Source organism: Elgaria multicarinata, chromosome 1 (assembly GCF_023053635.1).
Source record: "Elgaria multicarinata webbii isolate HBS135686 ecotype San Diego chromosome 1, rElgMul1.1.pri, whole genome shotgun sequence".
Lineage (NCBI taxonomy): Eukaryota > Metazoa > Chordata > Lepidosauria > Squamata > Anguidae > Elgaria > Elgaria multicarinata.
In genome coordinates, this window is record NC_086171.1 from 121,954,249 (window position 1) to 121,980,524 (window position 26,276).

The window sequence follows — 26,276 nt, forward strand, 5'->3', positions numbered from 1 at the left end:
ATAACAACAACAACAACAATTATATAGCAGTCTTGAATAAAAAGATTCGGGTTATAGCAGCAATTCAGACAACTTTCGCTTTAGTGGTGTGGCTGTGGTTCTGCATGATGGCTTTTGACAGCTGTCTAGAGTAGAGGTCACAGGGACATTGTATGGAAGAGAGTATGTGAGACACCAATTGCTACCCTTTTCCAAACATAGTGATATAAAGAGCTATCGTGGGTAGGCAACGAGGTGCCCTCCAGAAGTTTTGGACAATATCTCCCATAAGCCCTGCCTCTTGGCCATGGTGTCTAGGGCTTGTTGGAGCTGTAGTCCAAAATGTCTGAAAGAGAACAAATCTGAATAGTATTCATTTATCTTCCACATGCAACAATGCAAAAATCCAGTGGTGGTTTGTGCTGGGAACTCTATTGTTACCCCTGTGCATTCAAGCTACTGCAATAGGATGGGCCAAATGCTAAGCTGTAGAATCAGGACCTCAATGTTGTATAGTTTTAGATGTGCCAGGGATCAGTCCTACTTGAAAGTCAGGTCTTCTGTCCTATAATTTTTATCTAATCCCAGATTTTGCGAACAGGTTATGGCTAGTCATGCTCAAAGACACATTCTTCTTTGATACTATTTCATACATCCTATTAAGGCTGAGCTCTGGAACACAAGCCAAGTTCCAGGGCTTAGTGAGCCTTCACTATTTTCTGCCATCAATCTTTCTGACCAGAAAATATCCACCCACACATCTAAAGAACTGCTGTTCTGAATTATACTGTACTAGCCAGCTTCTGTATCTTGGTCACAGAAAAAGCTCCATCCGACGAGCATTTTATTTCACGCTCATTACTGGGCACTCACGGATTCCTCGGAGGTAGCTCACATTACGTCGTCTGCTTCTCGCATGCCTTCTGCCCCTTCTGGTCTTCCTTGCGCCACAAGAAAAACCAGAAAAGCTCTGAAATATTTTTCAAACCGAAGTTGCTGCTCTCTCCTGCTGTGTGTGGGAGAAGCAGTGTGTTCACAATGAGGAACTGAATGGCCTTCGTGCACCTTGTTACAAAGAGGAAGTAACTGAGTGTCCACGGAGAAGCGACGGTAGCCAGCATTAGCCAGCGTTTCTTCCAAGGTGTGATGGAGCTTTAAGTGTCTAGTTCAATGTGACTTTCTGTCCTCAAGGCGCAGGTACACCATGAACCAGTTCACACAACTAGCAGGCACTTAGCAATCCACGGTGGCTTATTAACTATGCTGTGTGTGGCAGTTGCGTGCTGGGGGATCTGCATAACTACCCTCAGCAGAGCAGCATGTCCCATCATGCAAACCAGCCAGGATGGCTTTCCTCATAGGTAACAAGCCACCCAGAACACCTTACAGCAGTCCATGCATTCTGGTTGGCTTGTTAAGATCAGCTAAATTTATGGCGGAGGCAACTCAAATCCCAAACAGTGACATCCGTGAGTTCAAATGGTTTTGTGAATGGAAGATCTTTCAGAATTTGGGTTTTGTGGGGTTTTTTTTTAAAGCTATCTAAACGGCAGTGCAAAATACTGAGAAATGGCTTTTCGACCTTTAGCATGGACTACTTTGGTAATTCATGAAACCGTTTTAAACCAAGGAATTGCATCTTCATAGCAATGCAGTAAACTTATCATATATTTGTTTAAAATAACAATGTACAGACCGACTATTTTGGAGTGAAGGTCGAAAAAAAGCTATCATTGCCTGAAGGAAAGAGAGGGCCATGACAATGCATCCAATAATGGCATGAACTCCTGCACTCTGTGGAAAAGAAAAGTGTGCAATTTACATTTCTGCTTTAATAGAAATTGAAGCCCCCTCCTTAAAAAGAGGTTACTTTAAAATTAATGTAGTCTGCAGCTCAATTCTTCTTTATATCACAGTGGATGGCTTCACACAACACACTAACCCACCCAGTGTGGGTTGTTGTTGAACCATGGGTTATTGTGTAGTCTGAACACAGAGAGTTTTCCACAGGGTTGCTTGTTAACCGTGCAATGTGATTTGTTAACCACCCTGAACAACCCAACAATAAACCATGGGTTCTCAAGGTGGCTTGCTGGAGAAAAATCAACCACACTGTATGGATAAAAAGCCACCTTGTGGGAAAATGTGCGGCGTTCAGACAACATGATAACCCATGGTAGGTTAGCATGTTCTGTGAACCCAGCCACTAAATGACACAAAGAAAAACAGTCAACTCTGAGATTGCTAAGAGCATCGTTTTGATGCCATACTACAGAAGTGGGGAACCTATAGCCATCCAAATGCTGTTGAACTACAATGCCCACATTCCTGACCATTGGTTATGCTGGCTGGGACTCATGAGAGTTGGAGTCCAACAATGTTTGGAGGGCCCTAATTTCTCCAGCCCAGCCGTATGTGAAGAAATGAAATGAGACATACTCAATCGTATCAATTTTTAACTGTTGGGAGGAGCTTCGGGGCCCTGGGACCAAATCTGATTCCTTTGAGACCATCTGAATTCCAGTTGTCAACTCAAGGGGAGGGGTGGCATTTTGAACCCCACTCCTTCATCACCTCAAGCAACTCTCCATTAAAACGAGGGCCTTAGAAGTTGTATAAATTGAGAAAAAGTAACTTACACCACTCCATCCTTTGACTGCCACAAAGATCAGTATGAAAGCAATTACTGTTGCCGCTACCGTCAGCAACATCATCAAAAAGTGGATCTAAAAGAGTAAAGATGATGAGTGATTAAGGGTCCAATGGAGGGCTGGAAGGATGCTGGGAGTTGTAGGACATGCTGTCTAAACATGTATAGGATTGTGCCCCAAATTAGATTATAACAATATGAAGTGAAGGATTGTTTCTGTTTGGCTGCTCTATTGCTTTGATATATGATGAACATTTAAAAAGCAGCTTTTTAAAATTAACATATCCTTTACGTGAACAAATAATGTCTCTAAACCTTGTCATGTGCTGTTGCTCTGGTCTGCTTTGTATTTCAATTGCATACACATGCGGTCTCTCTCAACAGCTTTGGGAATGATTCCTTCTTTAAAGGAATTGGTTCCCTTCCACCATCTGCAGGCAGAAATGTGCAAAACCCTTAGGTGAAGGTTGCAGGGCTGTGTCAGAGACTGATCTATTTCAATAAGCAGAAACAACCATACTGAATAGACAAAAAAAAGCATAAAAAGGAAAAGGGCTGATGCATGAATTTCATTTCTTTTCTCAAACAAACCAAAACACCAGAGAAATAGGGAAATTATTATTATTTTGGCAACTTCTGAATGCACAAAGATAAATAAGATGCTTTTTAAAAATAGCTGCATTGAACTTTTACTAAAGGAAAGGAAAGGAACCTCTCGTGCAAGCACTGAGTCATTACTGACTCTTGGAGGGACGCCAGCTTTCGCTGACGTTTTCTTATTTCTGTGAACAGAAGTGGGTAAATGCGGCCAGTTTATGCTCTATGTAATTCCAAAGTTTGAATGCTGTTTCACCAACTGAAACTAGTCTAGCAAAACACTTATCTGCAGCTTATTTATAGAGGTCTACATGAAATAACAGTCCTCTTTGTCTGATCATGGATCTATAAGCATGCATACCTGAAACCAAATATCTTTACCACGAAGTGATTTTTTGATGGATTTCTTCAAGTACCTAGCAAATATCATTCCTACACTGCCTGTGGTCATCCACGCGATCAGCATGAGGGCTCCTGAGAAAAGCAAACAATAGTCATGAGGAACAATGACAAAAATGACTTATTAAAAGTATGGTATTTCCAATGAAGCTGCCTGAATTTTGTGACTCAAAATGCATACACGTTAGTCTTTTCAGCCAAAGGAATATAACAAGGATAGTTAGTTGTAAGGATGTTGGAGACATCCACAAGGGATTCAAATGAGTTCAGATTTCTATAAATCCAGCCTGTGGATTCTGCAACAGACTGCCTTTTTCTGAGTCATGTGGAATTGTGGATCAGTATTTTCCTTTTGGGTGTGTGTGAACAAATGTGAAAGTGCTCAAATGTGTATTCCAAACAATCAAAAGTCTCTTCCTGAAAATACAATTCCATCAGCGAGGAGGTGATTGAACAAAAGACACCGGACAATCCATGAAAAACAGACAGAAGGTATTTAACAAAATCTGTACACGCCTAGGTAAGTGTGTCTTCTCCTTAGAGTAAAAATACACTTGGAAAACCCCCAGAATCTGTTCTGGAACAAGTACTATTACTTGGTAAAATTATATGGATTTTTGCAGACAACTGAAGGTGCCTGGGAAGGTGAGTGGGTAAGGCTGTGCAGTACCTGTAATCCCAAGACAGAAATGGTAAGCAACAGGAAGAAGCATGCAGTTTTTAGTGTGCTGCCAGAACCTGGGGATGGTAGAGGTAGAGACAAAATGAAAGCTAACCAGCAAGGCTTATGAAAGACATATATCCAGGAGCAAGGTTCGTATAGAGATGCATTGGTTTTCTGTTTGATTTAGTTAGGATTGTTATAAACATTTTATTCCACTATTCAGCCCAAAAGGCTTCCAGAGCAGCTTAGACGAGATCAATAACAAATAAGCTGGTCCCATAGGCTTACAATCTAAAAGACAAAACGTTCGAGAATAAAAAGGATAGGTAGGGAAGAGGAAAACAAGCAAGCTCAAGCACCAGTTTTTAACTGGAATTATAGTCTCTGACATATTTTCCTTGGAGGAGACCACAACGAAGCAAAGACAACCTCTAGTGCCTGCAAGGTATCTAAAGGTGTGAGATCAGTGTAATTTCTCAAGGATAGTCCTTGAAGGAAGGAACAGAAGGATATCTCCCCCTGCCCTCTCTGTACAGCTTAAGCATGTGCAGAATCGATTCACAAGACCAAGACCTACTGGGAGCCTCCCTCATAAGGATACTGCAAAAGCTGGTGTGGAAAGAAGCAATGGCATGAATCCACTCCAAGACAGTGCCTTACCATGAGCCTTAATAATCAAGGGTGTAGAATTGGTGCCACCTTGTGCTTCAAAGCCTGAAATGTTCACCTTCTGATCAGTAATAAAAGGTCTCATGGGATGCTTCCGTATTTGCCCTTCAAATATATATTAGAACAGGAAGAACAAGCAGTTATCAAGTATCTCCCCATTATAACAAAATGAAGCTGTACCACAGTTAATATACATCTGGATGAACAACCACACTATATATCTATTGCAAAAGAAGACAGGGCTCCTATACCTTAACTAATTGCGTAGAAGAGAATTTCAGCAGATTTGTCATGCAAAGGTCCTGTCCTTTCTAGCATCTAGTTACCCTAACCATGTCCTAAACAAGGGATTCCCAAATTTCAGTGGGCCCATTTGAAATTTTGAGTGTGCTAGACACTCTCACAAAATGGCTGCAATGGGGAGGCTTCATAAGCTATATAAGTGGGGCGCTCCAACAAAATGTTGCAGTTTGGAGTGCTTCTGTTCTGGGTTCCAGGTTCTAAACACTCCACTCCACCCCCTTTGCCTTCCCCTATTCACAACAGTCGGTCAGCATTCCATGCCCACTGAGCATGCTCAATCCTCATTGGGTTGTTTGGCTTGTTTGTCTCCATTTTAAGTTCCTTCCCTTCTATTCAGGTGTGTATATGTGTATGGACACAGCTGAGCCCAATCCCAGCTACATTCAATTGCTTAATTTCTCAAGTGATATCTATGGACAGCTCCCCCTTCCAGGGGGCATTTAAAAATAGCTTCTCAGTGAGAATCATTAACAACCTATCCAGGCAATGGAGTGGTTCTTTCTACCCTTTATATATGCATTTCTGTTCTAGGTGGGAGGAGCTATTCCGTCCTCCCACCTAGTTGTAGGCTTCTTCATCTCACTCACACAACATTTCATGTTAGTGAGCGACTATGGGCATGTCTACATCTATGGGTGCAGAGGGCCAGAGAGGGGGTGATCCCAGACTTACCTACTTCTGGGATTGTCACCCTCTGTCTACAAGCAGCACGTGACGTCCCGGGAGGACGTTGCCCCCCCCCCATTTTATTTTTTTATCGAAAAAGAGCACAGGAGTACTCCTGCGCAAAGGTAAGGTTTTTTAAAATTAAAATATAGTCCCGCTCCCCCCACCCCACCATCAGTGAGATCATCCTGTGACCGTGGGAAAAGTCGGGATAGAAGGGTAGGGCGATATCCCGGGGAAAGGGAGGGTTCATCCCTCCCTGCCCCTGGGATCCTGTGCGTCAAGTGGATGGACGGGGATGATCCCGGGGCGATCCCCAGGATATGACCCTGTCTAGCCATGCCCTATGGGTCTCTTTGGGAGGTGAAGCTCTTTTTTTCCTCGTTAGGTGTTTTTTCCCCTTAAACATTTTTTTGGGGGTATTTGCAAAATAGGGTCTGCCGATGCTTCTCTTTTGTGCATGGGTGGTGCGGTTTTAGCTTCAGCTCCACGAGCACAGGAAGGATCGATATAACTTATGATAAAAAATAGCTATTTTATGAAGGAGGAGAGAATCTAGGGCCTCTTTCCATCTTATAGCATGTTTTAATGGCTGGCATAAGCATTCTAAATCAGAGGTGAGCAACACATCATCTGTGGGCCAAACACGGCTCTTGCTGCTTCCCCAATGCACCACCCCCTGCTGTGCTGCTAATAAAGGAAAAAGTAGTGGTTTGTCAAGCAATGGTTTGCCAATGGTTCAGCAGCAAACCACTACAGAGGTTTAGAGCAGACAAATTTAGCTTGGAAACAAGCTAAATTTGGCCATTTTAAGACTCTGTTCAGATTACACATGAAGTCACAGGGGTTAAGCATTTTGAGCTAAACATTATGGCTTAGCATGTTGTGTGAACCATTCCTAACCATGGTGGCTACATAACCAGGGTTTAAACACACTCAGGCCCCGTTCAGAAGACACCTTAAACCACAGCTTTAACCATGGTGAATAAAGCAAAAAGCCTTATTCACTGTGGTTAAAGCCATGGTTTAAGGTGTCTTCTGAACACAGCCTGGCTTTCTGGCTTTAACCACCATGGTTAAAGCCATGGTTTAAGGTGTCTTCTGAATGGGCCCTAAGTAACCATTTGCTGCAAAAGGGCTAGCAGCCTAACCATGGCTTAGTGTGTCATCTGAACAGACCCTATAGCAGCGCCATCATGACTACGGTAACAGACACATTTAACTTGTTTTCAAACTAAATTTATCTACTCTACGCCTCCATAATGGTTTGCCACCAAAATTCAGCAACAAATTGCTATTCCTTCCCCCTTTACTGGCATGGCAGTGGGACTGCAGGCTGCAGCAGGTCCAGGAGGGTGAAACTCGTCTTGAGGCTGCCTGAAGCTCATCACCCCAATCTAAATATTTGCAGAGAACACTGGAAAAATTAGTCTGTTTGCTGTTGCAGAGAAATTTGTTACAGTTAAGGCTTTTCAGCTGCTTCTTAGAATTCAACTACACAATTGTGTATGACGTTTCTCTTGTAAATGCTGCCCCTTTTGCCAAGCTTCTAAATAGAACTCACCAGCTAACGATGGTCCAAAAGTCAAAAATATATAGTACAGACTGTCAGCATTTCTTGACTGAGTTGCTATGGAATTTCTTGAAATGAAAGAACATTTGACGATTCCGTTGTTAAAGGATGTTGCTAGAATATCCACCTCACCCTAAAAACACAGCTATTTTATCATTGATATTTTGACAGTGACTATTATACAAAAATTTATAAATAAAAATATCAATTGCTATGATAATAACCAGTTAAAATTATCTGAAGCTATTAAAGTATCTCTGCATTTTAAACAGATTGTGGATTAAACTATGGACATTTCCTATATAACACTGTGTTCCATAGGAAAGTATTTGGACTGATTTTGAGCCTTTATTATTTATTTATTTAGCACCATCAGTGTACATGATGTTTTTATTGGGTGCTTCTGATTGCTCACTCATGGCAGTTTGTGAGTCCTTTACACAATGTCATCATCCTCCAAGGCCTCTCCTGTGCTTTGCCAACATTATCTCATTTTTTTCCTAATGAGAAAAGTGTGGTATATTTTCTGAATAGCCTCTATAAAGGCATAGAAAATTTGTCAAATTGCTCAATTCTGCTTTACCACAGTGCCACCTAGTGGTTGCATAATGTAACATATAGAAAGGCAGAGAAAGGAAACCGTTAGGGGGAAAATGTGTAAAGGAGCTGATCTTAATCCCACAAAGCATTTGGAAGCAGAAGCCTCATGTAGAAAAGCCCTTTATGCCAAAATTAGAAATCCACAAGGGTTTTCCCCCACCCCAGAAAAAGATGCATGAAATAGATTTGTCAAACACTGTTTTGAAAAACCCACCACCCAAGTCGAGGTAGGAAAAGCACCCTTTGCACTTAATGTAAACCCATAGCTCCCAGATAGGAATGAGTCAGATCACATTTAAGCTCAGTATAACACCTGTCAAGCTTTTAAAATATAGTAGCTGCAGAAGACATTTTTAGTACCAGAGGTCTAGGGCTGGGAGTAGTACGTCCTGTTGAGAAGGCATGTTGAACTGCTACATCACCTGTGGCATTCCTACCACAAATATAGATATCATCATTTCCCTGGAAAAAGAGATATACACATAAAAGTATCATCATGATCCAGTATTATCCAGGATAAAATTAGCTTAAATTGGTTTATTCTGCTATTACTAGCCCATGTGAAATTAGCCAGGTTTAATCATTAGCAGCTGTAGACTAGCTAAGGCTGCATCCAGATGTACATACTTTTAGGGATAAGTCTGCTGTAAAATGCATCCACCAGGTTTGGGACCCCCTGGCCTTACACAGTGCTCAAGGAAAACCCATTCTTCTTGTCTGCAGACCCAGCAGTTATGCACAATGCTGATTGTCACATGGGCCAGCCAATCACAAAGCCATTCCCGTATTCTTCGGGCTTCTCAGAGCATTTTTTTGGGGTCGGGACATTTAATCAGACGAACCTGCAAAGTGCTTAAAAATAACTTTAAATGAGCAGAAAGCCCATCTGAAATCTGGGAGGAGAAGAAAAGGAAATCAGTGTAGGATTCAGAACAAGTACATGGATGAGTCATTTCTGGAGCAAAAGGGGGAGGGGAGCCAAACTCACTCCACAGCAAAACCCCCAAACTTTGTACTTGCTCCAAATCCTATGCTGATTTCGTGTTTGCATGTTTGTTCGTAGGTATCCTAACAAACACAAAATTAGGGACCTAACTACCTTTAATGCCCTAAAACAGGGGTGGTCAACTTGTGCCCCTTCAGTTGTTTTGGCCTCCAAGTCCCATCAGCCCAAGCCAGCACAGCCAATAATGAGGGAGGGATTCTGGGAGTTGTAGGCCAACACATCTGGCTGACCATAAGTTGCTAAGCAGTTTAAGACCAGGATATCTGAAGGAGTGCCTTCTCTCACATGAGCCTTCATATCGGTATTCCATCAGCAACAGAACTGGTCCTTCTCTGTAGAGGGACCCAGACTCTGGAACTCCTTAGCCCAGTATAACTGCCTTGACGGAATGTTGTCTCCATGCAAAAACTATTTTGTTCAAACAAGTCTTTGGGCTTAATCGAATTACGTGCTTGATATGATCAACCAAATTGTGCTTGTCTGCTGCTACTTTCGTGATTTTTTTTAAACATTGTTTTAATCGTGTTGATTCTAAGCCACCTTGGGCATTGCTGTGTAATGGAAAGATGGGATAAGAGTTTTTAATAAATAATGAAACATTTTAACGTCTCACCATAATAGTGTCATCGGAAAATCCAATAGCTAAATAACCATCTGAAAGTCCGCTCATTTCAAATTTGAAAGCATCACTCTCCAATGCCTCAGATGACATGAAGTAACAGTTTGGCTCACGTGGGTTGCAGCCTGTAGGGCTACTGAAACAGAATTTCTGCATCCCGCACCCTTCCTCCATGGAAATCTGCAATGAAAAGAACCCCTCAGCCCGTCACCAAATTTGTCAGCTAACTGTAAGTCACTTTATTTAAAATGCCACCTCTTAATTAAGACTGTGTTCTCCTGTTGAAGTACATCGTAAATACATTTACAGCTCAATCTTATACATCTCTACTCAGAAGTAAGTCCCATTTAGTTCAAGAAGTCCAACCTCCAAGTGAGTCTCCCCAGCCTCCTTCCCTCCCCCTCAGCTAGATGGGCGAAAATGCCCGTCTAACTAAATTGCAGAGTAGGAGGCATAGTGTTTTGCTCCTACTAGTGTTATGAGAATCCAAACTGCTTTGGATTCTCATAAATCTCCACAAGTGGAGGCTTATCAGTATCATCAGGGGGGGATCCATTGGGATTGCATCCCTAATGTATTGTACACTGCCCAGAGAACTTGGATTACTGGAAGGTTTAATAGCGCAAGCAAGCAATAAATAAATTAGTTTAGTTACAAAAATAAAATGGTTAAGGAAAAGGATTTTTTCCCTCAACTTCCCTGTCAAAAAAATCCTGTGTTCAAAGAGGAGGCAGTGCACTAGGATGAAGTTTCACCCAACCATTTTCTCCTTTAAAAAACAAAACATAGTCACTTGCCAAATTTGGAGAGAGAGTCACATTATGAACTGACAGTGGGAAGCAGTAAATACACAAATACAGCAGCAGTGATTCCTTCAATCGTGGTGGCTGGCAAAAAGTATTGCCATGGTCACTGCCAACTGTAGCCCACCTGGCTTATTGTCACATTTGTTTTCCACCTTTCCTCCAAAGCGTGTCTTTCTGTCTACACAAGACTCACTCAGGTTAGGCAGAGTAATTCACTTGCTCAAGGCCACCCATTGAGCGTCACAGCCAAGGGCGGGTTTTAAGCCAGTCTCTAGCAACTACACCTGCCTTCCCCAACCTGCTACCCTCCAGATACGTTGGTCTGCAACTCCGACACAGCCGCTGGCTGGGAATCATGGAAGAGGCAGTCCAATGCATCTGGAGGCCATCATAGGTTGGGAAAGGCTGAACTAACACCTACCTGGCTCTTGATTTATACTGACTCTCCTCAACTAGCTCACAAGTAAGTGTGAGGCTGCAGGTGAGCCACAAGTACTGCCATGTAACAAAGATCAATTACAAATGGATTATGGTCCACTATTTAAATACATTAATATCCCATGGAACTCAAGGCAGCATAGATGGGCTTTGCAGGTGGCCTCCCATCCTGGTACTAGCCAGACCCAGACCTGCTTGGCTTCAGCAAAGTGGCTGCATCGTTCACCTTCATGTCATCCTGGTCTCACATGCTGAAGAGAAGGCTAAAATGATGTGGCCATCTTCATAGGGGTTAAGGTTTGCTTATTTATTTTAAAAAACTAAATGCATATTATTATTAAACATTTATAAAACAAAGTGATCAGGGTATCACATTAAAACTTACTGGAACAACTGACCGGCTGGAAGATGCAAGAACTTGGCTTTGAACGTTAGCCCAGAATACACTAAAATTATGGAGCACTGTTGCTCTAAAAAGGGGAGAAAAGCATCAGTGAACTACAGTTTTAGGAGGCATTGACCAGGTACAACAAACTAGTTCTTCCACATTACAATATTATCATTTTAATGTAAAATATCAAGCTTTGTTATTGAGAACAACAACTTTCTATTTCGCATACTGATATATATCCTTTATCAGGCATCAGGCATCATGCCAGCATGCAGCCTAACAAATTCTTGATAAGCCCCTTGTTTCTACAGTCGGGTGTGCTATAAAATCATGTAGTTTAAAGGAGAACCCAGATGTTCCCAATACATGGCCTAATCTACACCTAGCTGGATATTGTACTATGAAAGCAGTATGTAAAAGGCAGGAGCCACACCAAGCAGGATATAGTGGTATGAAAGCAGTATATGGTATGTGTCAATGAGCCCCAACAGTGCACTTCAATACCGCTATAAAGCAGTAGCGTGGCTCCTGCCTTTTATATATCGCTTTCATACTGCTTTCATAGTGCAATATCCTGCTTGGTGTAGATTAGGACATGGAAGACAAATAGCCTGGGTTTGCTTAGTTTTACAGGCTTGACATCATGCATCTGAACAAAGAACTTTAATGTAACAGTTCCTAATCCCAAAGAATCAATCACAAAGCTCCATCCGACGAGCGTTTTATTACACGCTCATTACTGGGCACTCACGGATTCCTCGGAGGTAGCTCACAAGACGTTGTGTACTTCTCTCGCGTGCCTTCTGCCCCTTCTGGTCTTCCTTGCACCGCAAGAAAAACCAGAAAAATGCCAAAATATTTTTTAAACCAAAGTTGCTGCTCTCTCCTGCTATGTGTGGGAGAAGCTGCGTGTTCACAACGAGGGACTGATTGGCCCTCGTGCACCTTGTTTACTTCCTGTTTGAAAACTGGAAGTAACTGAGTGTCCATGGAGAAGCAACAGTAGACAGTGTTAGCAAGCATTTCTTCCAAGGTGTGATGAAGCTTACAGTGTGACTTGGAAATTGGCTTGTCTTTTTAGCAATACGTTGAACCATGAAAAGAACCAACAAAGCTACTGCTGAATACACAGTTGTCCTTATGACTATAGATTCTTTGGCCCCAGCCCATATTTCCTGGGAATGCAAAGACCCCCAAATCCTGGCTCACTCAGTTCTATAGCCATCGAAAAACTCTTAAATATAATTCAACCCTTTATTAATATTATAATAATTCACATACTCAAGTTGGAGTTGCATGCAATTGCATGCTCATTTTTTTTAGGATTGATGGGACATTGAGTTTGACTTTAAAAAATCAAGCTAAAAACATGTATCTTTGCATTATGAATGCAAAGGGCCTCTACTTCCCTTGCTCGGCTTCGTCCATTTTCTTCTGCTGCCCCTTACGCCTGGAACGCTCTTCCAGAACATTTGAGAACTACAAGTTCAATCGCAGCTTTTAAAGCTCAACTAAAAACTTTTCTTTTTCCTAAAGCTTTTAAAACTTGATGTTGTGCGGACTTTATACTGTTAGTTTTACCCTACCCTGTTTCTGCTTACCCTACCCTGTGCCTGTTTGCATTCTCTTCCCCTCCTTATTGTTTTACTATGATTTTATTAGATTATAAGCCTATGCGGCAGGGTCTTACTATTTACTGTTTTACTCTGTACAGCACCATGTACATTGATGGTGCTATATAAATAAATAAATAAATAAATAAATAATAATAATAATAATAATAATAATGAATCTGTACTCAGAGTTATGGTCCATTTTAAAAATCAAAATGTATTTTATGATTTTCTCTTTTTTTAACAAAAAACCTCCTATGTACTTGAGATAAAAAGGAATAAAATCCCTCTAACTGAATGTAACAGTTGAAAATAAAGGAAGAAATTCCATAAAATTACATTTGCAACTATGTTTAAACAATAACTGCAAGAAAGGGTCTGTGCATAGTTTTCTACTCCAGATCATTTACACGATGATAAAGGTTTTTTAGCCTTCAAATTAAAGCTTTATGAAGTGTTGCTACTTTATATACAACAAATATATAAATAAATAAGCCTTTACCTGAATACAACATCCCCCACACCAGGAGGTGCAATCCAAATTGCTGTTACATTTCGCTTGTTTCTCCGGTTTGTGTGACTCAATGAAGAATTCTACAATATTTTTTTTAAAAAAACAGATAGTGAAGAAAATAACAGTTCCTGGATTCTCAAAATGCAAGATTCTCAATATTGCTTTATGGCAGTGAGCCAGTACCAATGACCAAATTACCCCCTGTGGGCTATCTCACCCAGGAGCCTCATGCTCATACACACAACCGTTTTAGCACATACTTTACATCACCATCTGTACCAGGCTATGTGGTAAAATGGGAAGATTTTGCAACTTCCACTGAAAACACAAACCAATCAACCACATCAGTATTGATCCTTTTATAAGAATAGTACGAAAGGAAGGGATCAGTTTATTTTTAAGGCAGCAACAACTCCATGTTGCAGGGGTAGCTTTGGCACTGGGGTAACAGGGAAGTGGAACACTCCTGGGTGATTAGTCATACAGGATGGGAAAGCTGCCAAGTGTCTCCCATTACACTGGGAAACAGGGACACAATGAGCTTCTCTACATGAGCGATTTATTGCAAGCTCGTGATGTTCGTGCGTCCTTTACATGACGTCATCAACCTCCAGATCATCTCCCAAGCTTTCCCTCCTTTATCCCACTTTCAAAAAGTTCAGAGATAAGCAGAAATAACAGTTAATGGTGCTATATTGGCACTGTGTAATGCCAGTGTAGCGCTGTAATTCAGCCACCAAGAACATAAGAACTGCCATGCTGAGCAGACCGAGGGTCCAACTAGCCTAGCGCTCTGTTCACACAGTGGTCAACCAGCTGTCAACCAGGGACAAACAAAGCAGGACATGGTGCAACAGCACCCTCCCACCCATGTTCCCCCACAATTGGTGCACACAGGCTTACTGCCTCAAATACTAGATGGTACTGTTTCATTGAACATATAGAACATTTCCAAGAAGAGATTTTTTTCAATTCCAAATCATGTGTTTGCTGTCTAAAGGAGCCCATCGTAAACCCAGAAAGACTCTGGAAGAAGAAAGCCTGGTAAAAGTGTCTGATATTTGCTTAATATAGAGAAGCTCAATATCACACCACTATCAGAGTTGCAACAGGGATGTGCTCATTCCATCCTAACAGCAGGCCCAAGTCCTTCTGATGCTTCCACAACCATAACAGTCCTATGCATTATGTCTAGGCTGTAGGGCCATTTGCACATCAGCAAAAGAAAGAGGTCAAGAATCACCAAAAGAAGAGGGCAAGCAAGCATGCACAATTTGTATGGGCTGATTTATACTGATACAAATTCTCCAAATTTATATTGATATAAATTCTCTACGTTGTGCATATGCACACACACACACATTTTCCAGGGGTCCAAGTGTTATCAAGGGTTTTGGTTTCCTTGGAAAGAGGTACTAGAGGCTCATGTCATTTTTGTGATATATGGTTTATTTCCCCATATATACGTTGAGTGAGATGGAAGTTCACAGCGTTAACATTTCAACAGATATCCCGAAGTTCACCGCTCCTACATCAAATCCTTAGGGAGACAAGGCAGCACCCAGAAAGGCTGATGTGGAGCTCACACTCAGCTCTCTGGCTCTGAGACGTCCCCAAAATTGCCACTAACTGAGTCCTCCCAACCTGGTGCCCTCCAGTTGCTGGATAGGGAAATATGGAGGGCACCAGGTTGGAGAAGGCTGTACTAGCTCAAGTAGAAACCTTTGTCCACACCCTTCACAGACCAAATTAGTACATTCCTTAGGGAGGTGGAAGGCAAGCCCTGATTCCCAAATAGTTCTCAACAAAACAGGGTACTGACTACCCTGCCAAACCCATCAAGATTATCTCCAGCAGTCCTACTGGCTTCATTAACCTACTCCTGACCAAACCCCAAACCCCACAACCCAGAATCCCAGGGCTACAAAGGATCTCTGATGGTTCATTTAAACAGCCTACCTCAACCAGATGTGTTGAATTACAACTCCTATCATCCCTAATCAGCATGGCACGCTGGCCAGGGATGATGAAAGTTGTAGTTCAACACATCTGGAGGGTACCAGGTTGGGAAAGACTAATTTAGACCAACTCCAAATCTCTTGACAATATGTATAGATACAAAATGAGAAAGAATTTCTATAATTTAAATAGGAATGCAATACCTGGCCATAGTGGGGAAGAAGTTAGCCCATGTGCCTCATCAATCTGCTGTTCAGGTTCCAACTTCAAGGCCCCTGTTCTCCCTTTTTATGGTTCCTTGAGCAGTATCCAATGGTAGTCCTATGTAGACTAGGCCCATTCACTTCAATGGTCTACTCAGTGTAGGAGTACCATTGGATACGGCTCTTTATCTTTAAAGTGGACTTGGACTGAATAGCCTTCGTTAGCCCTCTGAAAACCCTTCAAATAGAGGACTGTCCTTTTAAAAGTAGGATTCATGGTCACTCTACTATGATCCAAAGAATCATGCAACTACTACTGGGCATCCATGATGCATATGAAGCCGAAACGCTATTTCTCAAAGAGCAGCCCTCTTCCCCAACCCTCACAGCATACTGCTTTTGAAACCAAGGAGAGTTTTTAAAGCATTTTTAATATGACATGGGGTGAGGAGTCATAGACAAATCCTTAGGCACAACCAGAAAGCTAGCGCGCTCTCTCTCTCTCTTTCTTCCTCTCTCTCTGTAGAGCTCCACAAGGCTGAGTTAAACATACCTGAACGCTGTTGCACGCAAGGCCTTGCATGTCAGGATTTAAGATCCGAAAACTTCCAACAGCTGAATCTCTTCGAATTTCTTGGGCCTGTAGTAAAAATCCCTTAAACCTGGAGTCACTGATTGCAGTTAGAGATACTGAGTAGAAAAAAACATTTAAAAAAATAAGCGTATGTTGGAATGTCTTGCTATGACTAGTATAAATAGCAGGAATAAGGAAGGACAGAAGTGAACGTTGTAGCTATTTCAGTTTGGACAAACAGGGCGAGCTCTAGCACAATCACAGTCACCATTTTATGATGTGATTGACTCCTTAAAAGCAATGGGATTCCAAAATGCTTAACTTTGACTGGGACACTGTATAAGTACACTGCTCACACCAAACATTATTATTTTAATAAAGGATTTGTATAAATAAGCTGGAACATGCCAGCTGTGTGTTAGTATAGCTTCATATGAAGAATACATAAGAACATGACAAATAATATTAGAAAAAGAGCCAAGCCCAAAGCAGTTGGAGGACAACAACATGCAGATCCCCTTTGCTGTAAGGGAATGCCATCTTTGGGTTTGGTTAACCAATTAAGTTTCTAAACGCCTGCATTCAAGGGAAGCATAATAAGCTACACAGATTTCTTCTCTCTTTATAGCAAACTATAATAAGAATGAAATAGAAAACTCTTCAACTGGACAAAGAATCCTTCTGTCTTGCTCATTACCAAATCCCTGTGATCTTGCTGGCAATGCATAACACATTCGTTGCAGCTCTTGGCTGGGATCCATTCCACCTGCACACCAGAGCTTTTGAACCCCGCCCCGCCCCCATCACCCAACAGCTATTCCTGATAATCAGGGGATTTTCAAGAGAAAGGCAGCTGATGTTTTGAAAGGGGCTGCAGCCAGAAAAGGGGGGGGGGAGGAATCAGTGTGCGCACATGCATACACAGAGAGCAATTTGGATCCTCGATGTGGTAATCTCACATTTCAGGGCTGGCCCAAAATATTTTGATGCCTGAGGCAAAGGACATGATGGCGCTTCCACCCCAACCCCCCATTCCATGTAAAAAAGCCAAACAGAGTGGCAGTTCCATCTTATTGCAACGGAGTCTGGAAAGAGTCTTCCATTGCACCTGGAGGGAGCAAGGTAGGTTAGCGAGCACAGAGCAGGTCAACATGGAACATACAGACCTATCCATTCTGTGCCTTTCAGCATCTGATGCCTGAGGCAGCTGCTTTACTCTGCCTCATGGTAGGGCCGGCCCTGTCACATTTGGGCTTGGGGATCAAGAACTATTAAACGAAACTCCACTGCCAAACAGACACAATGCTGGATGAAAAGCACTTAATAATACAAAGCTTTTAATTTTTTAAAAATACAATATGCTGTTTTGTTTCTCTCACATTCCGGGTGCTTCCACACAGAGGGCTACTAGAACTAACTGTCAGAAGGCATTGTGCAGGCATTCCATCTCTTTTCCTTTAACGGATCTTTTCTGGTAAGAAAAAAAAGATGGTAGAAGTGGTGGGAGAAAGCATGAGAGTTACTCCCAGGCATTTGATGGTGGTTTTTTTAATGTTAGGGTTTTTTTAATTGGGTCTTAGTAGTTTTGTTCTTGTTTTTAAATATTTCAAACTGTTTAAATTTTTTGTATGTTAAAAGGTTTATACCATATTTTATTAAGTTGTAAACTGCCCAGAGTGCACTGACTATTTGGTCAGTATAAAAATTAAATAAATGAATGAACTAGGGTGCAATGCTATGCATGTAGAGACAGGGAAATAAAAGTCCTACAGCTCCCAGCATGCCCCAGCCAGGGACATATTAGGAGTTGTAGGACTTTTTTTCTGTCTAAACATGCATAACATTGCACCCTTAATTAATGAAACAGTGACATCTGGACTTTTTGTAAAATTCCATGAAGAAGTACACCTGCACAGTCAAAGCCTCATCCAGAAGCACCCCCAGCAAATGATTCTGCATTCTGTATTCACCTATGATCTCGTCTCCTGCGGTGAATGACGTGTTGGAGATGGAGATTGCATAAGGTGGTGGAGAGGTTTGTGAAATGAAGTCTCTATGCCTGGGTAACATAGAATTACAGGCTGTACCGATTTCTCCACTTGGGTAGCTGAAGACTGTTGAAGAAAACACCTCCCAAAAAAGAAGGAGATTAAACAATTTTTCCATCTGTGAAGAAATAAAACATTTGAAATGTGTCAACAAGGTGACAGACCATTGTGTAGGTGGGCTGAAGGGGAACAAAATTTCACAAAATTATAGCCCCCGTTTAACATTTGAAGCAAAGTTAAGGTTGTAGCAAACACAGCTGGCAAAGGGTGTCGCAGCACATAAATCCATCAAAAGGGCTCAATGTGGGCTCAGGCCCACAGTGGCCAACCGGATGCCTCAGGGAGGCCCACAAGTAGGACATGGGCACAATAGTAGCTTCTCACTTGTGCTTCCTAGCAAGTAGTGTTCAGAGACATACTGCCTCCAAGGATGCTATTACACTCGTGTTCCATTTGTGAGCTTCTCACAGGTAGGTGGTTGGCCACTGTGTGAACAGAATGCTGGACTAGAAAGGCCTTTGGTCTGATCCAGTACAGCCTTTCTTAAGTTCTTGATAATGGTTCTTGATAGCCATCTTGACTAGTTGCCATTAATAACGATATCCTCCATGAATATGTCTAATTTCCTTTTACAGATGTCCGAGTTGGTGGCCCTCATGGCAGCGAATTCCATAGTATAGCTATGTGTTGCATGAAAGAGTACTGCCAAGCCCTTCACATTTTCAACTGGTCAGGAACACAAACCTGTGTTGACCGTAGGATATGCAATGGAGCGTGCAAACGTCCTTGAAAAATTGAGTGAGAGGTTGAAAGACCTACACACACACAGGAAAAGGAATTGGGCCTTTTTGCTACACTTTTCAATGTTGATGCAAGTGCTGTACCAGAACATTGTCAACATGAGTTCCTAGCACTGCAAAAACAACATGAATTTCAGCATGAACTCCTGGCACTGGAAACATTTACATACACTAAATTATCCCATTATTTTCAATGGGGGAGTTAAACATGTATTTAAATCTCAGCGAATGAAACCAATGGGTCTTAAAGGCACTTAGCCCTTGCTGAATCATGACCTTTATTTTTCTCAGACACCTTGTCATGTTTTCTCTTTAACCTCCTGCCTTCTTGGGAGACAATAACGAGGCCTGCTAAGTAATCTACAAAGCTTTATTTAAGCAATAAACATCTCTGCCCACCAGAAGAGAGTCTAATCTCTTGGAACTTTCCACTAGGCAAAACTAGGCAAACTAAGCGAGACAATTGTCCTTTCCAGAAGAAGAAAGCCTTTCCCCAAAACGCGTTAACTTCAGAGAGGCTAGTCCTGAGGTGGCTTCTGACGCGATGCGAGCCGGGCTGACTTTCTCTCACCTTCCTTTCACTCCGCCCGTTTTAGCCTGCAACGTACTCTAGGATCGGTTAGTCTATCAGTGCTCTCTCCTTCAGAAGAATGTTGGCTTCCCACTGACTGTGTATTATTTGCACTTGACAAGATAAGCTCGGGAAGAAGCTGGTGAAGAGCCCATGAGAGCTTTCTCCCCCACTAATACAGGCTGGCCTGTGTTTGGCACCAACTCCTCTACATCAGAGTCTGATTCTGATTGATTGACAACACCCACCCTAATGTTAGAGTAGAGAAACTTGTGACAATTATACACAAGCTTTTTTTTTTTTTAATGAAATTTAAAAAGTCAGCCATCCGGCCTGAAACACTTTCTTCCAAACAAAGAGGAGCAGGGCTAGACATGACACACCTGGATACCATTTAGGCAGTAAATCAAGAGTCTTGATGCGCAAGACTGGCATTTATGTGGAGCTTCACGGATATTAGAGACACAGTGAATTATAGCAGGAATAGCTGCAATCCAGCAGAGTTGTTCATGCAAGCTGGAACAAGCACATACATTCACAAAATGCCATACATTTAAGCCTCTGGACGGAAGGCAATCCAAATGTTCCATCACATCATTATATGGTGCAGTGCGTTATGCAGTGGTTAGAATGTTGGACTGGGACTCAGGAGATCTGGGTTTTAGTCCTCATTCAGCCATGAAGCTCACTGGGTGACTTTGGGTCAGTCACTGACTTTCAGCCTAACCTACCCCACAGGATTGTTGTGGGAGGAGGAGAATCATGTAAGTCACCTTGCAAGAGAAGAAAAGGCCTGATATAAGTTTAATAATAATAATAATAATAATAATAATAATAATAATAATAATAATAATAGAACAAAGAAGAGTCCTGCTGGATCAGACCAAGGGTCCATCTAGTCCAGCATTCTGTTCACACAGTAGCCAACCAGCTGGCCACAGGAAACCAACAAGTAGAACATGAGTGCAAAAGCCCCCTCCCACCCATGTGCCCCAGCAACTGGTGTACATAGGCATACTGCCTCTGATACTAGAGTTGGCATAAAGCCATCAAGACCATTGATTGCCAGTTACAGCCTTATCCTCCATGAATTTCTTTAATCCCCTTTCAAAGGCATCCAAAAATTGGTGGCCATCACTACATCTTGCGGCAGACAATTCCATGCACTCTGTGAAGAAGTACTTCCTTTTGTCTGTCTTCAGTCTCCACCAATCATCCTCATGGGATGACCCCGAGTTCTGGGAGATGGAGAAAAATTATCTCCCTATCCACTTTCTCCACACCATATACATAAGGTAAGGGGATCTAGGCAATTACGTGGCAATACTGCACCTTGCATTCATTGATTTGTTTGATCCAACAGTGGGCATGTGATGACTAGGAGAATGGACTGCATGATCCCATGAAGAATGCATGCATTTGTACATTTTATCACTTACGCTGCTTACGGTGGCTGACCATGTCACTGAAATACTTTGAAACAACACTGGGGAAGCACCTGTTGTTGGTGGAGTTTGTCTGTACCAAAGTATTGCACAAGCTTTTCTGTGCTGTTCTTACACACATATAGCCCTATACAACGCATGAGTTTTGCCACTGTATGCGATATGAGTTTTGGATTATATGACAGCTACTCTATTGGCAAATGCCAGCATCCAGATATAATAATAACCCATCAAGTACACATCACATGGGTATTTCATTTGCAAAAGACACTTGTTCATTCAAAATTTGCATTTCCACTTCTGAACGGTGACAAAAATTACCTTCATGAAACATTCATTTGGCCTAAACCATTTCCAAGAGAGAGTGGTAGGGAACAAAATTACTGCTCAAATGAATAAGTTGTAAAGAGAAAAGGAGACCCTTTTGGTTAAGGGTACATTGCAATAACTTCAATATATTGATCATATAGTGAGTACAATGCAAATTAACCTTACTGCCTGTACATGTCTACTCAGAAGTAAGCCCTATTACATTTAATAGGGCTTAGTCCAAGGTAAGAGTGCATAGGATTGCAGACTAAAATTTATTTCAAATGAGTGCCTTTTAATACCACTTTTGAGAAAAGAATTAATTTCAAATAAAACAACAATAAAAAACTCTGTGTCCCCAGTTTGTAAGTAGTTACAGTTGGTTAGAGATTTTTTGATGCAAAACAAGTAGACACTGAAGCACAAACATCATTCACTGGAATGTTCTAAAACACACATTCTGCATCCTTCACCTGACCTCATAGTGCGTTACAACAGCAGGCACTCAAAAATGCATTGAAACGTGGCAGGAGCAGCATGGACTGCATGCCACCAATACCTAGCTCAACCTAAACAAGCCAAAAACATGAAATCATCTGAAATCTGCAGCAAGGCCAGCTTTCAAGTTGGAACTCGACAAGTTTTCATCATGGAAACAGCGAAGAGACATAAGAACTTAAGAAGAGCCATGCTGGATCAGACCAAGGGTCCATCTAGTCCAGCATTCTGCTCACAAAGAGGCCAACCAGCTGTCTACCAGGGAACCACAAGCAGGACATGGTGCAACAGCACCCTCCTGCCCATGTTCCCCAACAACTAGCGTAGACAGGCTTATGGCCTCGAATACTGGAGATAACACACAACCATCAGGGCTAGTAGCCATTGATAGCCTTTGCCTCCAGGAATTTATCCAACCCCCTTTTAAAGCCATCCAAATTGGTCGCCATCACTACCTGCTTCATCCCACGTACCTGTTTCCCTCAAACTAACCCCTACAGCACTAAGCTGTTGCCATTGTTGTTGTTAGCTAAATCACACCCCGGGCGGCAGCGCTCCTAAGATCCTTTGCATATCAGGAAAAGGGTTTAAGGAGTGAAATGTAAAAAAAAAAAAAATCATTAAAAAATCAATGGATGACCCAATCCGATTCAAATTTGGTATGCTTAAAGCTCTCCTTAATATCTATTACTGTGCCAACTTTGATGTATTTATCTTTAAAACTTACGTAGATGTAAGCATTTGTTTTAATTTGTACTTTAACCATATCAAATCCTGCTCCTGCAGTGGCCGCTCGGAAAACAACAAATGATTCACTCCAAAACTAGTAGCAAAATAGGTCGGGGCTTTTGGCTTTATAGCACAATTAAAGCAGGATGCATGGGAGTACTTCACAGTTAAAGCAGATTATAAACTGCTTTATAAACTGGAAAACTTCATACTTCACAATAAAAACAGATTATAAGCTGGAAAACTGGAGCGTTGGAAGTACTCCTCAAGAGCAAGCAGAGTTTTTAGAAGCTTCTCAGTAGAAACAGTAGAGGCCAAGAAAGCTCACAAACTGTTTAAGTTTCAAACAGAGCTTTACTGAAATATAGGTTGGTTTAATCAAATATATTTACAGCACACACATAGCATCAGATATTATACAGCACATACACGTGCTCACATTAGTCACAGGAGAGAGATAGGATGATGATTGAATGATAAGACACACATAATTATGAGCTATATATACATGACAAAACTGTACAATCAGTCCAGCCAATAATTGGCAATTCGACCCACACCACTAGTAACTAATTATTACAGTGTCCAGATGGTGGCCTTGACATTTCCAGTATGTCTTCAGTCAGAGGGCATACTAAAGCTGAGGAATAAAGAAAAACTGATCCATTCCAGGATCCAACATGGAGCCCTTTGTACGCAATTCGCAGTGATTGCACAGTATAATGCTGGTGTGATAAAGCTCTACATGGTAGTGAATTCCAGTGTTTAACAACGTGCTGTGTGAAGAAGTACTTCCTTTTATCTGTCCTGAGAAAGTTGACTGCTGATATCCCAGCATCCCTTAAGTCTGCACTAAGGAAACCTTATGCTAAGGCAGCCCCCTGTAACCCGGTGTCTTCCAGATGTGTTGGACTACAACTCCCACCATTCCCAGCATGCTGGTTGGGGTCTTGAGAGATGTAGAAGTGCACCAGGTTGAATGAGGCTGCCTAAGGGATAGAACATGTCATAGGCTTCCCAATACCTCTGGTAAATTCACCAGTTCTACCATGACTGTGAACTGCACTGCACATTGCCTTAAATCAGCCCTAGCCAGCATAGCCAATACTGAGGGATGATGGGAGTTGTAGTTCAAAACATCTAGAGTCCACAAGTTGCCCACCCTTATTGCTACCATCTACTGATTAGGCCCCAGGTGGACCAAAACATAGGGAAACTCAAAGTCATGTTTAGGTAGCATTATTTTTCTTATACTGTGTTAATTTACGTGGCTGGAATCCAATTAATTCATTCCATATCCAGCCAGTGTGCGTGGTATAGTAGAAAGAGTGGGTGGTTTGGAGACCTGGGTTCAAATCCCCACCAAGCCATGAAGCCCAATAAAGAGTCTTGAGCGAAAGCACTATTATCTCCCAGATTAATTTTCTTCACGAAGTTGTGGCCTCATATGCACTAAGCCTCCTAAAGAAAGGATATGATAAATATATATATAACAACTAAACAAGTAACTGTACAGGGCTAACCTTAGGAGAGGGCAAGTGGGTGTTCAACCAGGATGTCCAGCTGGAAAAGACACAGAGCTTGGTGTCTCAGTCTTTGATGAGTATAGTGTGTGCAGTGAGTTAGGGCCAACGAAAGCAGTAAGTGTCTCTAGACCTTTTCTCAAAGTTCTGCAGGTTGTTTGGATACTAACTATACCAATGAATTTCTATCAATAAGATTTAAAGTATTTTCCCCCCCCCCCAATTTCTAGCTTAATGCTGTTTGTTCTGGATGAAAAAACCCCCAGCAGAATTTAGCTTTACTTTGAGACAACATTCCCCATCACTATAAGAAAGATGAATAGAATAAGGGCCCAATCCTATGCATGCTTTGAGAGGAAAAAGTACTGGAACCCACATCATGTCCCAGCTAACGCTGGGAGTTATAAGACTTTTTTCTGTCTAAACGTACAAAGGATTGCATCGTAAAGGAATATAGATCACTAGCTGTACCCGGCGCAACATACACCGTTGTAGCATATCTTAAAGTTTATTAATTAAATATCATTGGGGGGGGCTTGGAGGCCACCGATACAGCACTGTCTGGCAGACCTGGGGGACAGGGAGGTCTGGGGGAGGGGGAGCAGGTGTCCCCCTCTCCCCGGGGTTCCTGTCAGCTTTGGGCCGCAGGCCCAGCTCGCATGAGATTAGGCAGGGCCTGGGCTTGCAGCAGGCGAGCGGCCTCCCACCCGGCCACCAAGGGGCCCGGCCATGCCTTGCTCATGCTCTGGACCATGGCGCTGTCCCCTTCATGGGGGGGTAGTGAAGAGGCAGAAAGGGGGGTAGGATTACCTTGGAAATCCCGGAGGAGTCAGCCGGACCATGGCACTGCCCCCTTCGTGGGGGGGGAGCGAAGAAGCAGAAAAAGGGGTAGGATTACCTTGGAAAGCCCAGAGGTGTCGGCCGAGGGGCTTAGCTACCTGTATCAGCTGACATTACATGTTGTTACTGTTGCTTAGCAACCTGTATCAGCTGAAGCCTTTACGGAAACATACCTCAGCTTTTTATATATATAGATAACGGAAGACATTGTATGCTGACTGGTGGATCCTATGCTAGCTGATTTTGTTCCTTCTCTCAATGAGACACAGATAATGATGGAAGGGGGTGGCAGAACTTCCTATGACCGAGTCAGCCAGAAGAGAAGCAGCCAACTGAGGACATGCACTTCAGCTGACATCACATACAATACGCATGTGTGTTGCACTACTTACAGCAAGTAAAAGCCAGGTGGAGTGGTAACAAGATGTTGGAAAACAGAACTTTGTGTGTACCAAAGCCTGCTCTGCACACCCTAAACTATTCTGATGCTCCCTGGTGTGATGGAGAACACTGACCCATCACCACTGCTGTAGTAAGATTCAAGTCCCAGCTCAGTTGGCTTCTGAAAACATAATAGTAACATGCACCATCTTGTCCTGAGCCTTAGGTAAATATATTTCTGAATACTTGTTATTGATCATGCAGTAGTTATTAACAACTTTCCAAATTACATAGACTTCTTATCCTTTTAAAAACAAAGTCTTATCAGCTTTCAATTCTCTCAGCAGTTTTCTTTCTGTTTTTTCATGGCACACTTGCATGTTATTGTTCTAGAACATGGCCTATCAGCAATCCAAGTATTTAGAGCCAAACCTGCAAAAGCCTCCTTATAATTATAATTACATAATATGTAATTATGTCACATAATTAACATTTTAAAACTAATCTTAATGTTTTCCCCTCCATTAAACATGATTTTGTCACAAGCACAAGACTTCTATTAACCACAGCTTCCTGATACAATTTAATTTTAATACAAATGTCAGGACAAACTGAAGACGGAAACGGGCAGGAGATAAAGGAAGAAATATAAGTATTATTTTAATGAGGACGCCTGTTCATGAGAATAACCATCACAGCACTTCATTGAATTCAATGGGACTTACTCCTAGGAAAGTGTTTATAGGATTGCAGCCTCAATTACTTTGGGTGCTGGTAATGCCCATTTCCTTAAACATAGTCTTGGTGCTATGCAAACATCTTAGAACCCACAAAAACTGATCTGTGATGGACTTGGTAAAGCTTAGCAGAATAACAAATGTGGTTTGCACTGGAGGATATCATGTGCTC

The 26,276-nt window shown here is 42.0% G+C and overlaps 1 protein-coding gene across 1 annotated transcript in view; it reads right to left on the reverse strand.

The window, feature by feature from the left end:
- LOC134392889 (putative ferric-chelate reductase 1) overlaps positions 1–26,276 on the reverse strand; it is a 30,617-nt gene that overhangs the window by 3,632 nt on the left and 709 nt on the right. Inside the window, exons 2-12 of the mRNA XM_063117637.1 lie at positions 18,194–18,389; positions 16,203–16,339; positions 13,476–13,567; positions 11,355–11,439; positions 9,720–9,905; positions 8,461–8,562; positions 7,492–7,633; positions 4,950–5,063; positions 3,588–3,700; positions 2,619–2,705; positions 1,676–1,773 (exon numbers count right to left, since the gene is read on the reverse strand). Coding sequence (XP_062973707.1) covers positions 1,676–1,773; positions 2,619–2,705; positions 3,588–3,700; positions 4,950–5,063; positions 7,492–7,633; positions 8,461–8,562; positions 9,720–9,905; positions 11,355–11,439; positions 13,476–13,567; positions 16,203–16,339; positions 18,194–18,389 — 1,352 coding nt within the window. The remainder of the gene's footprint in view (positions 1–1,675; positions 1,774–2,618; positions 2,706–3,587; positions 3,701–4,949; positions 5,064–7,491; positions 7,634–8,460; positions 8,563–9,719; positions 9,906–11,354; positions 11,440–13,475; positions 13,568–16,202; positions 16,340–18,193; positions 18,390–26,276) is intronic.